Raw genomic sequence first — 17,042 nt, 5'->3', positions numbered from 1 at the left:
GAGAACTCAAAGATTCTTTTTTATAAATGCCAGGGATGTAGGAAAATCAAGAGATCTCTCCACGCACACCAATGAATTCCTGAAACAATACAATTTTGAATGGATTTGAAGTCAGAGGGTAAATAAATCTTCTCAGGACTATGTCAGTTTTAAGTTTTAATGTAATATGATATGCAAATGTTTCCACATTTGCAGCATTAATAAGACAATGTCTTTGGTCTGAGCTCTGTGCGGTTCACAGACCCTTTGCTATTTGCATTAACAGTGCATTAACTGTTCCCTTAATGATCAGTTCTCACAGATTAGGGAAGGGAAAGTCTCTGCCTGACATACATCCTTCTCTGTTCATCTGACAATGTATGTAGTAGCAGTTACGGAAATATCCTTGAGGTGGTGGGGCTAAAAGCTTGCTGCTTTAACAATTTGCAACTATAAGTGTCCACAAGAATGAAGCATTAAAAAGCCTTTAAGCACCGGGTTTATTGAGCACTTCTTCAAGGATGAGCTGGTTGGTCACTGCCATAAAGTCTGAAAGGTCTTGCAGCTAAAGTGGAATGGCTTTGCATGGTTCGCTTAAGAGCTTCTCTGACTGCAGGATAGGTGCAATGTAGAAGGCATTAAAAATAAAGAATAGTGATCATTTGACTTAATAAAAAGATCAAAATGATCCCTCTGTGCAGACTTCATTTTTACTGTTTTCTCTCACTGTTTCCAGAAATGGTCCGTGACATGTTCCTGTATTCATTTATTTCTAAATATTTGTGGCTGATACATCATAGAGTATTTTAAAGGACAAATCCGTGACATTTTGCCAAAATGACTACAACTAAAGTAGAGTTGCAAACACAATAAATAAAGTAACCATTATGGGATATTTAGACATGAAACCATGCGTTTCCTTAGTTGTAACTGAATTTGAGCTATACATTTCATCAGAGCTGTAGATAGATGTGTGTCAAATATAAACTCCCTTCAAATTATAACTGTTCATGATGAACAGATTTAAGTTTCTTTTTATTTCCTGGCACATGACCACAAAATAACAGACTAAAAGTAGGTTAATATACAGTGTGTGGTTATATAACTTGAGGCTGTGTCTTCTGGGGAGCAACATTGATGACCTAACACCATCTTGTGGTAAAATTAGGTAGCGCAAGTCTGTATCTAGATACCGACATTTACTGGACATATCTAAACCATGAACAGTCAACAGGAATTCACAATTTTAACAAAGTATTATACAACTGTACGGACAGTAGCCAGTTCAGTTAATGTTTTTCTAAATTTATTTCATATGAAACCACTTGATGCAGGGAACATAAGTATGATGCATATAGAATTTAAAACTTCAAATACTGAAACATACAGTGTGACGAGCACAACACAAATTGTACAGTATAAATGTAAAAAAAACAAAAAAAGACATCTCACTGACTATTACCAACGATGTTTCAGTCAACCTTACCTTGATCAGAGATATGAAGATATTGTAAACACAGATTAAAATCATCCAAGCCACAAAAATGAGGTCAATCGTAAAATATTGTTTCACAATGCCTCTAATTTCTGTGGTTTTTGGACTGGATAATTTAAACTGTCTCCAATCCAAAATGATCAAAACAGCAATCTGGACACTTACAGAACCACAGTAAAATAACAAAGGACACGTGTTTAGAAGGATTCAAGATTTTTTTTATTTTTTTTTCCATGAAATGACTTTTCACTTTAGCAGCATGATGCGTAGATTGAGGTATTTTTACATTCTTACACAGGTAACAAACTGAGACTTAAGTCACGTGGAAAAATAGACATTTGGCAAAAAAACACATACGTTAACATGCACACATTTTTTCCTGACATCTGTGCATAATAATGTAAAGATATAAACATGTGAACACAGACACACAGACACAGACACACACAGACACACAATGCATGCAGGAGGCCTCTTCTCCAAGTGGTCTTTTTAAGGCTGGCCTCTTTATTGGCTGTGAAGAAAAAAGGTAAACAACAACTGTCACCCACAAATTCATTCAATGTTGTTAAAACACACAATCAGAACGTCCTCAATGTCATTCTACATCATCAGAACACACTGATGGGAAGCCACCAATAGTATTGCATGCCATAGCTAGCTAGACTACTCACTCCTTAGGATTCGGATCTTTACTCCAGGCCCAAAGCACTTGCGTTTCCGAGCGTTGACACTTGGAGGTCCTAGATTGTGAAGAGCTAAGGGGTGCTGACTCATTGCTGCCTTTGCGCTTTTGGGCAAGACCCCTGTGGTCGTAGTCCACCACCTTCTGGTTCCCTGGAGGCTTTCCTCCCCGGCGGGGGGAGCGGTGGGGAGAAGGACATGGCTTCTTTCCATGTGAGAAGGTACCATTTATTGGTCCTTGAGAGGAAGGGATGTGTGGCTGGCCCTTCTCGTTGAGGGGGGGATCCCTGCTGTATTTGGAGGATTTGTCCTCTGCAATGTGCGAAAGCTTGGCAGCTTTCTGCGCTGCACTTGCATCTTGCATAAGCTCCTCCTCCGTTAGAATATTCTTGCTGGCCGGCGAAACACGGTCCCGCTGTCGGCCCTGCCCAAGTCTCGCAGAGGTGGTGGAAGAAGGCGGTTTGCTATTGTGGGAGTTGTGTTGACCGGTTTTGGTTTCCAGGTGTCCCAGTGAGGTAGACTCCAGGCTGAGGGAGCCAGTGGATTTGGAAGGCCTGGTCCCAGTCCTGACTGGTGATCCTCCAGTAGGAGGTGTGACATGACGTGACCTGAGACCTGATGATACTTGAGGCATTTTCCTGCAAGTTAAAGGGGAAAACATGAAGCTGATTAGGATCACTGTGCTTCATGTAAATGAAAAAAAAGAAAAAAGTCCAATATATCTTCACTTACATTGTTGGGTCTATGTAAATCATAAATAAGTCAGAGTGTGGTCTATACCTAGTCTGTAAAGTGTCCTGAGATAACTTTTGTTATGATTTGGCACTATAAATAAAATTTAATTGAACTTACCCTGATGTGGTTCTGGATCAGCTGCCGCCACATTTTGTTATGAGACACATTTGGGAGGATCAGCCACTCGATAATCTAAGTTAACATTCCTGGGATTACAGTTTTTTTCAATAGCTAAAACACTAAACCCTGTTGTCTGAACTAATTTCTCTGTTGCCTGAACACACTGATTGAATCAATCACTCTTTTGGCAAAACCATGAGCACTTTTCACCTGTTTAGACAACTTCCCAAGACATTTTCATTGTGATTCACATGTGCTGCATAATGGTGAACACAGGTGCCAAAAGTCAAACACAATTAAAGCACGGTTGTCACTACTTGAACACAACAACTCAAAATTGATCACACTTGTGGATAATGATGTGAGGGAATATATAAAGTCAGTTCAGAGAGAACTGATTTGTGAGGCACTACAATGGATAGAAATCTGAGAGGAAGAGTTTGTGTGAGAGGAGGTCGAGGTGGTCAAGGTAGTCAGTGAAGACAAAGAACAGTAATATCTGATGAAATCAGAGCTACTGTGATTGACCATGTTCTTGTCCATGGTATGAGCACGAGGGAGGCCGGACAAAGGGTACAACCAAACATCGGTAGATTCACTGTGTCCACCATAATCCGAAGATTTAGAGAAGAGAATAGGTAATTATCTTTTTTGACATTATAGTACAGTATGTACATGTTGAGAGCAAATTACTGTATGACATGTTACAGTATATACTGTACCACAGTATACTGTAAGTAAATATATGATTCAGTACATCACTGTGCCAGTGTACTGTAGTATTGTAAAGGAGGGTTAGTCTAACTGTCTGTAGGCCTAGTATTCCATGTATATTTTGCATGTTTGCATTCTCCATGCATGTTCTCTTTTTGTAGAATTGAAAGACTGCCACATGGGGGTGGGAGGACAGGTGGCACATGTACACAAGTGGCAAATGCGTACGATTTCTGTTTGTTTTGTACAAGTGCTGCGTGTAAATGCATAAGATTTGTTTTTTGTCTTTGTGTACAAGTGCTAAATGCAAAGGGTTTTTTTTTGCAACATGCATTCAGCTTCATGTCCTGAGCGTTGTGTTTTCTATTTTTCTATGTAGTGTTTAGTGACTGCTCAGTAGTGTTTTTAATTTTGATTGACTTGGGGCACGATTTGACAAAGTTCAGTTCTGGGCACAGATTGAACTGTTTTGAGGTGAAAGTTTGGCTTTGCAAGAAGAGTCTGAGGTTTTGTGAATGTAGCTTGAAAATTGGGGTTTGTGTTCACAGTTTAGAGAAAAGGAGAGAAGCTTTCAAGAAATGTGTCTTATCAATCGAGAAAAACTGTAAGTTTGTACAACTACCTGCTTCAGTGATTCCATTTATACCCTTGAAGCAGACAAATACCCTAAAGTTTTTATGAAGTCTGTTTATTGCCGAGGTGCTGTTGAGCAAGGCACCGAACCCCCAACTGCTCGGGGCGCCGGTCACTGGCAGCCCCCTCGCTTTAACATCTCTCCATTGGTTGCATGTATATAGGTCCTGTCTGAGCATGTGTGTGTATTTTGGGCTTGTGTGTGTGTAAAATGAAAAAATAATAAGAGTGATAATTGAATTTCCCAAATCGCGGGACTAATAAAGGAATTCTTCTATTGATTTTGTGAAAACCAAGCAGCTTGGCAAAGCAATCAATGTTTGTTTTTTTCATCTTCAAATTATAAGATCAACCTGTTTTTTTTCTCCATCCAATAAAGGGACTATGGGTTTTTTCTTATGGATCCTGGCTCGGTGTCTCCCTTATCACTGAGCAACTCATTTCTTCATCTTCTCATGCTCAAATAAGGGACATTTCTATAGTTTAGAGTCGTGATACTCACTTCCACAAGTGTGTGCTGACATGGTGCTCCATCATGGCACTGAGGGCAAACCGCAGGTGGTGCAAACGCCGGTCAAAGGTGAAGATGCTGCAACCCAATGTATGGCACCCAAAAGTGCATAGCTACAGAACAGAAACACTTTGTAAACACCGAGTTTAACAACAATAATAGACAAATCTAATGAGCCCCACCCTTTTTATGGAGAAAAGGAAACTAAATCAGCCCAGAGCTTTTCACTCTAAATTCATACATCACAACTACTTAAAATTACATTTTTCACTTTAAAACAAACATACAAAACTACATTTGCACTATACTATCTCTGCACCCACCCTGAGAGGTTTGGGGTGCCTGGGTCTGGCAGACAGGTCTGTGGCTTCCTCCTGCTGGTCATCTTCACTCTCCTCGCCTGACAGCAGGCTCTGGTTGAAGGCATGTTGAGGCTGTGCCTCCACTTCCACAGTGCTGCCACCTTCCTCCTCTACAATGCTTACTGGCGGGTCCCCAGACCTGCTTTGAAGGCAAGAGAATACAAAACATGAAAATGCTAAAGAAAATAGATAAACACGAAAAAATACTCATAGAAACTTGTTAACATCATGATGGTACCATCTTCAACATTCCAACATTTAATTTCCAGCAAAAGTTTGTAAAAGTTACTCAAGAGGTGTTGTGGTGAATTAAATAAACCTTTTTCATATGAAAAAACACATCTCATACCTGAGAATGTGGCAGTTGCTTTTGATGTTTTTACTGCTCTGAGTTATTTTCTCTTCAAAAGCCTCCAGATATTGTTTGTTGTCTTTTGATTTGACAAGTAGATGCTCCATATCTCGACCCGCAGAGGCTGATTTGTGCTCTTCTGCCAAATGATCAGAGGTCTTAGTCCTTCCTGATGCTTTCTGCTGCTGGTGGATGGAATCAGTCTGTGTAGAGAGAACAGCACAGGGGAGGAGAAAAAAAAAAACAGGCATTATCCCCCTTGTGGAAAAAATAATGATATAATAATCTATGTTTCTGTATGAAGTAATACATGCAACCATTAGGACAACAGACTCATTCGTTTGTTAATAATGAACAACGATCGGGATACTGGTAACAATAGTGGACAAAAACATGACAAGTCACTGAGGGTTTACATTGCATATAAGCTCCTGGCTGCACAGCTTCTTCCTCTCTGGATCCAGAACGCTGCACTGTTTGTTCAGCTCACATTCTTTCTCTATGGGAAAGAAAGCAAACACAGTAGTGAGTGAGCAACAGCAGGACACAGGAGATCAACATGATCCATGCTGGTGGAGGGATCACAGAAGACCACATGGTCATTTTTCAAAAACAAAATAATAGACAACTATCATATATATTATTACACATAGACGTAAATACTGCTGTATACCAGACCCAGGCTTACACACTTAATGTTCAATGGTCCCTGACAGTAAGGAGACTAGGTAGATGTATACCTTGATGTATAAACAGCAGACTTACTATTGATGTTTTTGTAAATCCGGCTGTAGGTTCTCGTTCCCCGCAGAGGACTGTGAGACTCACTGGACTGCCCAGTTGTGGGCTTCTGCACTGAAGGTCTCTCTGATTGAGAAGTGGAGGAGGAACAGTGGCCAGGGGGCAGGGGTCCTGAGTGCCACGGAGGGACCCTGGGGCGAGGCGTGGTGGACGAGGAGGAGGAGTGGTGTGGGAGGGGAGCGTTCTCCTGAGGGAACTTCTCCACTGAAGGAAAACTGCAGAGATAGTTCGAGGAAAGCAAACTTTAATATGAATTTATGAAATTTCTGCAATGCATGATTGAGTTTTTAAAAAAAATAGGCGACTGAACTCAAGTTTATGCAGGTTCCAAATTGCATAAAAACTGACTTGGATCTGATTGATTTCGTATGTTAGACACAATTTGTTGTGTACAGTGGTTCTTTGAAGCTCCGCCACCAATGTCAGTGACGTGTTGAACTTAAAAAAAAATGACTGTAGTTACAGCATTCAATGTCTGTTCTTCCAGGATAAAAACAAATGCTCTTCTTTAGCTTTAGTTAGTTTTATTTTGCAAAAAACAACTTTTTTTTTTTTTTTTTTAAAAAGGTGGTAACTGGGATGTATTCAAGTCAAACTAAACAACAAGTTAAGCAATGGTCTTGGTAAAGATCTTATCTCTTAAATCAGAACAATTTCCCTGTGTTGACATGAAGTAAACAATCTCAAACAGCACCTCACTGCCTCCTTCTGGGCCTTGCTGGGCCTGTGCTGGTGTGCCGGTGATGATGCTGCTGCTGCTGCTGCTGCGGTTGAGGAGGAGGCCATGGCTTTACGACACCTGCCATCTTTCTGCCTCTCTCCAGTGGCGGAATGATTTGAAGGAGCGCGAGCAGGGCGAGGTCGCTGCCGTGGAGCCAAAGTAGAAGACTGTGCACACAACTTAGCGAGAGGACCGTGCCGCCTCTCACAGTGCTTCTCAAAGGCTTGAGGCTTCACCACCTGACCACAGTGGCTGCACACCACCAGGTAGATGTCATCGTGTGCTGGGCAGTGGCCAAATGTGTGCATATCTGTAGAGGAGAATGCAAGAGAGTTAAAGTGGCATTCATGAACCTGAGGTGGTGGTGAGTGTGCTCAAGAGTGATTGAGTCACCTTCTTTCCTGAGGGTCATGGTCTCAGAGCGCTTCCTCCCATACTTGCTGCTGTCTTCAACATTGGAACCAGCTGCATGAAAGGCAAACATCGTTCAGCATTGATTTAAATTGGGATGGGGACATTCCTGTGGCATCATCCAAGAAGCAGGTTTACTGTTATCCAGAGTGAAACACGGAACAGGCTGTTCACATGAGTCCTTGCTCCAGATTTAATGGTTTCTCCAGATTTCAGTTAACTAGATAAAAACCTTGATACAATCATCACTTACAACAACAACTCCTCTGTTTTGCGGTACAGTCGAAGCTGCTGGCTAGTAAGGTAAAGCGGACAAATCCTACTTAAGTAACGTTGGTGCTGTTTGGTGGCAGTGGCGTACAGGGTGACGCTAACGGATGACCGTATCCACACAGGTGAGCAGTTCGCGTTGCATTTATTATCGCGTGATTTACCACTACATTACAAAATGGCATTGAATTAAGGCAATTAGTGCTTTTGTCTGTTGCCAGTTAACATCCCTAGCAAACTCACAATGCACTAGGACCCAGCGGGTCTTTTGTTTGGGTCGCCCTGTATGCCGCTCTCTATGTGTGCATGTTAACAACAAATAAATCACTGGACACGAGCTCTGTAGCACGAGGAGAACCAGGTCCGGGGGTCAGGGAGTGCGACTCACCGTCAGATGGTAAAACATTCACCCTATCTACCCAACAACTCCAGTTTAATCCGACAAAATCGTCGAGATTAGGATTTCGCCGATCCACAGCGGCCATTGCTGCTCTTGCGCGCTCACGAGGTGATACCGTCAGTTCACGCGCCTCACATCCGCTTCACAAAGCTCGCGGCCGCGTTGTCCTCACAGTGGGGACCTTTTTATGGTCAGGTGGAGCCCAAGGACCCTTAGCGAAAGAGCTACCTTAATATGTGCATGTCAAAGAAAGACAACGCAGCGACACATACCTCTTTATGTAAACAATAATAAGCAAATAAAATAATAATTATTGACATATTCATAGATTTAAACAGCATGTTTGTATGTTGACCATGGACCTACACATGGAGGGCACAGTAAATACGTCATACTTAAAGCATGAATATGTGACCTTTATTAAAATTGATATTTTTAATAAAAGAATACACCCACGGGGCGTTTTGAGGGGTACAGAATGAAAGTATATTCCTTAAAAAAAACATTTAGTCTGAATTAATGTTTTTAAAATCTTTTTATGGGTTTGACAATGACTTTGTCACGTTCTGTTTACATTGTAGCAGCCAATAGCGTCCGGCATTGTGGGATGCCAGGGTTGTCTGTTGTTTGGTGCAGCTACTGTAGGCTGGCACTGGGTGAAATGGAGTTTGCCGATCATACAGCTGCTTATTCTTCCAGCAGCTGAGTGACGGGAGACGGGTAAAAACCAGAGTCAATAAAGGCCAAGCATTCACTTGGACTGAGATAAAGGAGTTCAACGGCATTAAAACGCACGCCCAAATGGCTACGTTTCTCCTTGATCAGTTAACTAACTTTAATGTTTACTTAGCTGTAACAGTATTGCTAACTGTCAGTCAAACACCCTGCAATACTTTTTTCCAGTCTCCTGTAGGCTGCTGGGCCGGGTCTGACAAACCTGGCGACCCGAGTGGTGGAATTATTTTTTGATGTTGCAACTACGATCGTGAGACACTAGATGGGTGTGTTCTGCTTATTCTCTGTATTCAACCTTTAACCATAGGTCTGCATGTGGAAGAGACACTTCACATTTCTTTACCTAAAGCCCAGTAAGCCTTTCAACAATATTATGTAAAATTAAATATTTCTTAATTCCACAAATAGGCAGATTTAACTTTGTTGACAATATACTTGGTTCATGTTAATACATATTTTCATGTTTCACGTTCAATAATTACCAAACCATATTTTGTCAGACTCCCTAGAGCAGGGGGCTAAAAATAAGCCATGACTGAGGGAATATATATTTATAGTCTTTCATACATCGGAATCTAAATTTACAGGGAAGGGCCTAACAGATGGTGCGCACAGCCAATCTGCTCAACTCTGTTTTATAACCAGCAGCTGATTTGGAGATTCAGGGGCCATCTGACAACAGACTTGAAATTCAATTGGAGCTTCTTTGTAGGGTTTAAGCGCATATCTGCATCACAACCACTAATAGGAAATATCTCTCTGATTAAAAATGTAATGTGGAGAGATTTAACACACAGGTAGAAAAACATGTGTACCCTTATTAATCTATTTAATATTAAAACATTTAGTGAAAAATATCCAGTAATATAGCAGTGATGGATCAGGCCCTGATGCTTTCAAAATGATTCACTAACACATCGATCACTTGACTGGACTGATGAGGGTCAGGAGGTTCATTTCCAGGCTTGTGTCAGCTGATGATGATGATGGCTGACAGGAGCGGCATGTCTGCCACCTAGTGAGTGTCAAACTGCATTGCATGGCCTTCCTCGCTGAATGCCTAATCAGCACAAATGAAGTTCCAGCTCTTCAAAACTTAACAAACAGGAAGGGCGACTGACTCGAATACAGAGCCAGTTCCAGATGAGAACCGGTAACAAATTGGAGTCAGAGCCAGAATCGTATTTATATGCCTCCAAGCGAATCAATTCCTTTGATAAATGTCAGGTTTTTCTGACAGTTGCACATTGCAAAAACAATGACGTCTTACTAGAATGTCTACGCTGCTGGAAACTTGCAACGTGGAGTCATGGTGGAGAGGAAGAACCAGTCCAAAGCGTGGCTTCTTTTCATGACAAAAGTGTTTCTTGTATTGTCTGTAAAATAAATAAACACCAACAATAAACGGAAACATCTTTTTTACTTTTCCAAACAGAAAATGAATCCAGAATCAATACTTTACGGTCAACTTTGTGAATCTGCTCAGTGCGCGAGAGGTTGAAGATCTTATTCACCTGTCTGATCAAAACATTGTGTCCGGTAAGTGTACGTGCTACTGCCAGTGAAGAAATCAGGCGTCAAATCAAACACAAAACAGCAAGTGGAGGTCCTTTTAATGATGCACAGCATTTCATGTCCACGCAGTAACTTCCTGGGCTGTAACAGGAGCTGCAGTCTCAGTTATGTGACACTTTTATCAAAACATTGGTGGATCAAACTGTGAATCATACAAGGCTACATCAAAGTAGAAAATAGAGTAATAGAAAAACAGCTTGCTCGTACAGACAACAAAGTGGAGGTAGAAGCCAGGCAAAAGCAAGAAAAACAGTTAAAACCGGTTAGAGATTAGTTGTTACAAACCACTGGCTAAGGCTATACAAGTTATAATACACTGGGTTTGAAATGCTGTATGGCCTTGGAGGTCTTTTTTTAATTATTTGTTTTAAATGTCTGCCTAATAAGTGCAAACATGCTCTGACTGGATCCACTTCATTCAACATAATACTCACCTGCTGGACTACAGAAATTAAGCCTTCCACAGTGAGATGATGAAACGCAACATAAAGCAAAAAAGAGGAAAAAGATAAGCTTTCACCCATTATAAAAAAATCTCATAATGGCAACTGGATTAATTTCCCACTGAATTAAACATTAATTTATCTTAACTACATGTTGGCTATTGTTTGTCTTAGCATTGGACTGGAATTATATTTGGTCTAGACTTTTAAATAATCCTAAAAGGCATTTAAAGTATTTAATATTTATTAGCCATTTTGTGTTTAATACCCTCAACAGCCCTGAGTTGTTTTGTTTTAGAAAATGCTGATGGCAGAAATGATTCATGGTACAGAAATACACTTTTGCGGACAAAGTGAAGTTTCATTGGGATTTTATCACCAAGGAGGCTACATAGTCCACATCTGCAGTACCATTTGAGACAATGGACACTTTGATTTCTCTACCTCACCAAAGTATAAATATGATAAAACATGCAAACTGAGCATTTATGGGAATTACATTTTTGACTGCAAATTAATTTGACTGTAAACAACTCAAGTTTTAGTTCTGTTCTGAATGCATTTGAGATAACATAGCCCTAAATATGAAATTAATACTTAGCAAATATTTTTGGAGTGTTGGAAATGTATACTCTAATCTACACTATTTTTCTTAACAATTAATACCAAAATGACTCGTTCAACCAACATGTTACACAATTTGGAAATGAAGCTGTGCAGTTACGATGGTCCGACTCCCCCCTCCACATCTGCAGGCGGGTTGGCTGATTTGTGGAAAGGTGTTTCCTTGTATATGAACCAGCAGTTGCCTCCCCACAGGATTAGGTTAAGAAAACCAAAAATCTGCCAAAGAATAAGTCAGAAGTCAAATATCCCAGGCAATCGTTACGCCCACGTTTGAGCATGTCTTAAAAAAAAGGCATTTGCATACAACTTACCACAGAGGCATTTAGTCGGCCCATGTGAGGCATAGCACCTGGCGTGCACTTGTTGTTGACATCCTTGCAGACCTCAAGTACAGTTACAATTTGTGCAGGACTGGTGGCCCACTTCACGTCGGTCAAACCTTTAGCCCAGGCAGAGGACGATGCCAACCACAAGAAGGCCAAGGCTGCAGTCACCAAAAGGTCCTTAAAGAAGAAATAATATCCGTTTAAAACCATTAAAATGACCACAGTGGTAGCTCCACTCAAGTTGCTTTCTTGAACTGAGACTACATAGTGCAGTATGTTTCTTGGGAACCACGCCCATCCATCTGTTTCATTTACACAACTCTGTTAAATGCACTTTCTCCGACCTCCAGATGGATTCCAGGATGAAGTGGACGCCATGAAATTAAGCAGCTGACGTCAAAATTTTACACACAACATTATACAGGGTTCCTACACAGTCTTGAAAGTTTACCTATTTGTTTTCAAGGATAGGAATATGCTTTCATTTGATTATATTCATTGAAAAATGTTTAATTTTCAACATGCTCTGGTGAACCAAAAATCTTTAAATATTTCCCTAAATGACAAGGTAAACGGACTGAATGAGTTGCCAAGGGCACTAAATGTTTCTAATGTAAATATCCAGATATTCTGGAAAGTTTTGGTTCAGGTGCCTTATGTGCTTGAATTTGACTCAAACCCTGAATATAAATACAAATATTACATGCATAGATAAAATTACATTCAATCATCAATTCAGATCAGTGGTACCAAGACTGATTTTACAGCAGCTTCAAAAACAAGCTCCTCTAAATCCACAACGTGAAATTTGATCTTGCTCCTATCCAGGCTATTTACAGAGCCGGCTAAGCACCGACACAACTTAAAAATATGGTGAATCCAGACAAACATACCACAGTGGGGCCACGACTGGATTCCCTGTACAAGTGCTGGTAGCCCAAGTAAAGAACCAGTGTGGCGGTGGTGTAGAGAAAGGCCAACACTCCAATGCAGACGTAAAACTGGGCCGAGGATGTGTGGTCTCCAGTCAGGAAGAACTGAGATGTAGTCTGATTGACTTTGCAGTCAGGAACATTATAGGGATGCTGCATCAACCTGTGTAAAGGCAGATAGGTTTTTGTTGATTATGAACATCCTAAAGTAAAGACACACTTTCCAGGAAACTGGTTCCTCCGTGCAGGGGTGTGTGACACTGTTTGTGTTAGCTCATACAAACACACCTGAATGGGTAGTTAAAGTCTGCCTTTATTTCTTGAGTGAGACCACCGAGGCACTGGACATTGATGCTGGTTGTGCCGCTGTAACCTCCGGTCGTAGCAAAGGCAAATATGGAGAACACCTGCAGCCAGACGCAAGATAAGAGGAGACACGTTAGCATAATGGGGGCTGATCAAACTGTCACACACACTTCCCTTTATTTTTATGTAACATAGTTTTGACAGGAAATCGTCTTAATCACCGGATGCCATCACTGTGAACGATGTGCTGAGTACACAGCAGAAACATTACTAAATATAAAGGCAGTAGTAACTCTGTAGCACTTTAGGATTGCTTTTTAATAATGAAACGTGCTTTACAAATTAAATGTATCCTAATATTTATTATTATTAGATATGTTTTAGTTATCTGAAAGTGAAAGCACACATGGCAATACCTGGCTGCTAGAAAAAGCTGAAATAATGGTATTTGGCTAAAGACAAACAAGCATATTCTACATTATAACACAGATGAATAGCTACAGGTGCTACATTGAACATGCTCACACACACATTCGCTATCAATGTGTGCCTCATAGCGTGTGGTTTGACATGCAGGAGTGCTGAGCTAACCGTATTAACTTAGCAACGGTGTCAAAGAGTGTCCCAGTAAGTCACAAGACAAACAGCATAATCAGTTTGAAGGGTATTTGTGCTACCGAGGCATGGAAAGCCCATGTATATAAGAGATACCCGGCCATAGGCCATATGGTAAAGGAAAAAAAGATTTGGACAAACTTACCCATTCTAGCAAACGGATGAACGCCAACGGTTCTTTCAGAGGTCCTAAGTCAAGAGTGAATCCGGAAGACAGCACTTTCTGTAGAGAAACACACACATATGCGAGAGAGACGCCGTTAAAGGAGCCACACGCAAAAGCAGTTAACGTGAGGTGTGTTTGCTAAAAGAGAAAGGGGGAAAAAGTATGCGCCATTAACCGATTCACGCTTCCTGTCAGCGCTGTTACCTGGGCGACGGATTCCATCGTGTGTCCGTTGATAGGGAGCCGTTGGCGTCGATAATGTGTCTGTTTTCCTGGGTCTGTGGCAGCTCTCACTCCCTCTCTTTCTCTCTTTCCCTCCCTTCTTCAGGCTTGTCAAACTTTTCTCCAACTTCAGCGAATCGTAGTAGACGACACGTGATCGCCGACGTTCAGGCGTCGACAGGGGCGCTGCTGGGACAGGGTGAGGGGCCACGGTGCTAGTGGGTCCGTGTGGGCTACTGCACGTCTTCTTAATAGTCCTTCACACGGATACCATACGCACTTAAAGATGTAATGCTCGGATAAGTATTCAGATGCTTTTGTTAAAACAGTAGCCTGAAAATTAAGTCAAAGATCAAACTTAATTACTCCTGTCTTAGACCCATGTCTAATAGGCCATGTATTCTTTCAGAGTAGCTATATGCTGCTTTCTGCTTTCCACTACATATTGAAAGCAAATTCTGTTCTTTTTACAGACTCTAGATTTATTTAAAAACGTTTTGATTATTCATACAACATAATAATAATAATAAAATAATATTAATAATACAAATTTGCCCCAGCAGCTGCAACATTAAAGTCATGTAGGCTACATATTTAGGCCTATGCATCCAGATAATCCAGTATGGGTCATTCTGCATAATGAGTTAATTACTTTAAGTGTTTTCTGACGCTAATACTTTTTTTTTTTAAGATTATTTTTTGGGAGTTTTCAAGCCTTTTTTTCTATATAGGACAGACAGGAAATGGGGTGATAGAGGGGGAGACATGAAGCAAAGGGCAGCAGGTCGGAGTCGAATCCACGGCCGCTGCCTCGAGGACCTTCAGCCTCTTCACATGGAGAGATCTGCTCTAACCAGTGTCCCGCCGTCCGCCCTGATGCTAATACTTTTGTACTTTTAATAAAGCAAGACATTCTGAATGTGACATTGCTATTTCTTTTCCCCAAAAAAGATCAAGTGCAACCTTTTAATTTAAAATTGCACTAGAGACTGTCTTGAGCTAGGATCACACCAGCTGCGCCACCAAATCGGGCCAGGGGTGTAAAGTGGTGGGGCAATCGCACCTTCTCTAATCTACAGAATCTGTAGGCAACAGGACAAGATTTGGGTAGTGGGAGCAGTTTCCGTTTCTCCCAGTAGTATTTGCCAATCACGTTTGAGTACGCTTTAGTTGCATGCACGTAAAGAGCAAACGAGGCGGAACGCATTGGCCGTCATGCAATGACGAACCGGCGAGCTATTGTCTGTCGATGACTTAGCTTTTATTTTATTTGTATTTAACCTGCATTCATATGCATTGTAGAGATGCTGTCTCTCAACTCCAACTCCATTATTGCGTCTCAAGTTGCTAATTGGACAGTAAACAACAGATAGTTTGGCCCGGATATCCTCTCGCTAGGCTGGAGAGCCTGAAATATTATGCGTTGTCCCGAGAGGCTTATCTGCCATCGGACAGGTAGCTGATTGGTTCTGAGATTGCCCCTTCCCTACTTTCAACCCTCAGCTTCCGCCGCCCTTGCTCGGACCACACCGATTTTTTAAACTCGGCCTTCAGTTTGAATTCAACAACACACCTGTAAGGTTTCATGACTGCATCTTTTGACTGAAATTGCTTTGGGGACTGCATCTTGCACAGTTATCACAATTAAGGCCCCTCACCTACTTTCTACACCCTTACTTCCAGTGTTGCTGCCACAGCTGGTAAAAATGTCAACAAATACCCTAACGCAGGGGTGTACAACCCTTCTCCAGGAGAGCTACTGCCCTGCATGTTTTAGGTTTTTCCCTGCTCTAACACACCTAATTGTAACAATTTTAAAACCTGTGACAAGCTTCAGTTGCTTGATAACAAGCACATCATTCGAATCAGGTGTGTTGGAGCAGAGAGAAACCTAAAACATGCAGGACAGTGGCCCTCCAGGAGCAGGGTTGTACACCCCTGCCCTAAAGTGAATGCACTATAATTACTTTTCACTAGAGGACGCCATTTCCGCAGCCACTACATGAGCATTACTAAACAAACCTGTTTTATTCAAAGCAAGCCATGTGCTTCCCATGACTCCCATCAGTGTGCACTGAAATGTATTTTCACTTGGTTCCCTCCCTTAATTTGCCTACATCTCTCAATACACTGTGCAGGCAGAAAAGCTTGGTTCTTGTAGAAATGCACTGTTCTCATCCTGACGGAGCACATCTCTAAGGAATAAGAGTGGCTTTGTTCTCCACCTTTTAATAGTTGACTGGGCTGCCATGGGGGAGGGGCTGCAACTCCATTTGTACAGTGCCTTTGTGGAGGAATGCTGCTCTACAGATCAGATTGTTTGGCTTGGGAATGAAGAAAAGCACGAGCAAGTCTTCATACACCCACAGAATATTCCTGAAGCTGCACGGTACTTTTGAGTGCAGTTAAGGCGTGGACTCAAGGTTTCAGGGGTTTATCAGGCTCATTGAAACCTGTTCAACAGATTTTTTATTTTCGGCTGCGGTGAGATGACACTTTGTTGTTGTAACAGGCTACAAACTCGTCCAACAGGTTGTGCCACACCAAAAGCTACTAAGTACTAAGCATGACTTGACTATCTGATCAGATCCTCCCATCTTCTCCCAACAGTTTCAGCCGCCCCACTGCTATAGGCAACAAAGCCCCATCCTGTGCAAATGAAAGTTTACACCAGAGATGACTCTGCACACTACAAGGGAAACTTTAAACTGCATATTGTTACATTTGGATCACAGTTTGTTGTCTCTAGTGTGTATCTGTCCAGTCAGGCGCATCCCCCAGGCCTATTGGTACAGGATTTCCCCCCGTATCACATGACCAGTAGTCATGGGTTTGTTATGACCCATCACATGCATAAAATTGAATCAAGAACACTATATGACGCATTTCAACAAGATGAATAAATAT

At 41.5% G+C, this 17,042-nt stretch overlaps 2 protein-coding genes across 2 annotated transcripts; both read right to left on the bottom strand.

Annotated features, from left to right (window-relative positions):
* Nucleotides 1-1,778: 1,778 nt before the first annotated feature.
* Nucleotides 1,779-8,294, bottom strand: atxn7l2b (ataxin 7-like 2b). The gene is made up of 10 exons (XM_083920535.1): nucleotides 8,177-8,294; nucleotides 7,501-7,572; nucleotides 7,081-7,417; nucleotides 6,351-6,601; nucleotides 6,002-6,084; nucleotides 5,583-5,788; nucleotides 5,195-5,375; nucleotides 4,863-4,984; nucleotides 2,149-2,796; nucleotides 1,779-1,988 (listed from the first exon to the last, which is right to left on the bottom strand). The coding sequence occupies exons 1-10, from the start codon at nucleotides 8,271-8,273 to the stop codon at nucleotides 1,982-1,984; spliced, it is 2,004 nt and encodes a 667-aa protein (XP_083776661.1). The 5' UTR covers nucleotides 8,274-8,294; the 3' UTR covers nucleotides 1,779-1,981.
* Nucleotides 8,295-10,519: 2,225 nt separating this feature from the next.
* sypl2b (synaptophysin-like 2b) lies at nucleotides 10,520-14,268 on the bottom strand. Its single transcript, XM_083920903.1, has 6 exons — nucleotides 14,118-14,268; nucleotides 13,893-13,970; nucleotides 13,115-13,233; nucleotides 12,788-12,989; nucleotides 11,880-12,071; nucleotides 10,520-11,784 (listed from the first exon to the last, which is right to left on the bottom strand). Exons 1-6 carry the CDS (start codon nucleotides 14,133-14,135, stop codon nucleotides 11,662-11,664), a joined length of 732 nt encoding a protein of 243 aa, XP_083777029.1. The 5' UTR covers nucleotides 14,136-14,268; the 3' UTR covers nucleotides 10,520-11,661.
* Between the last annotated feature and the right edge of the window lie 2,774 nt (nucleotides 14,269-17,042).

This window comes from Echiichthys vipera (genome assembly GCF_963691815.1).
Source record: "Echiichthys vipera genome assembly, chromosome: 9".
Taxonomy (NCBI): Eukaryota; Metazoa; Chordata; class Actinopteri; order Perciformes; family Trachinidae; genus Echiichthys; species Echiichthys vipera.
The sequence above is the reverse complement of the archived record's forward strand: the minus strand, read 5'-3'. Positions and strand labels throughout refer to the sequence as shown.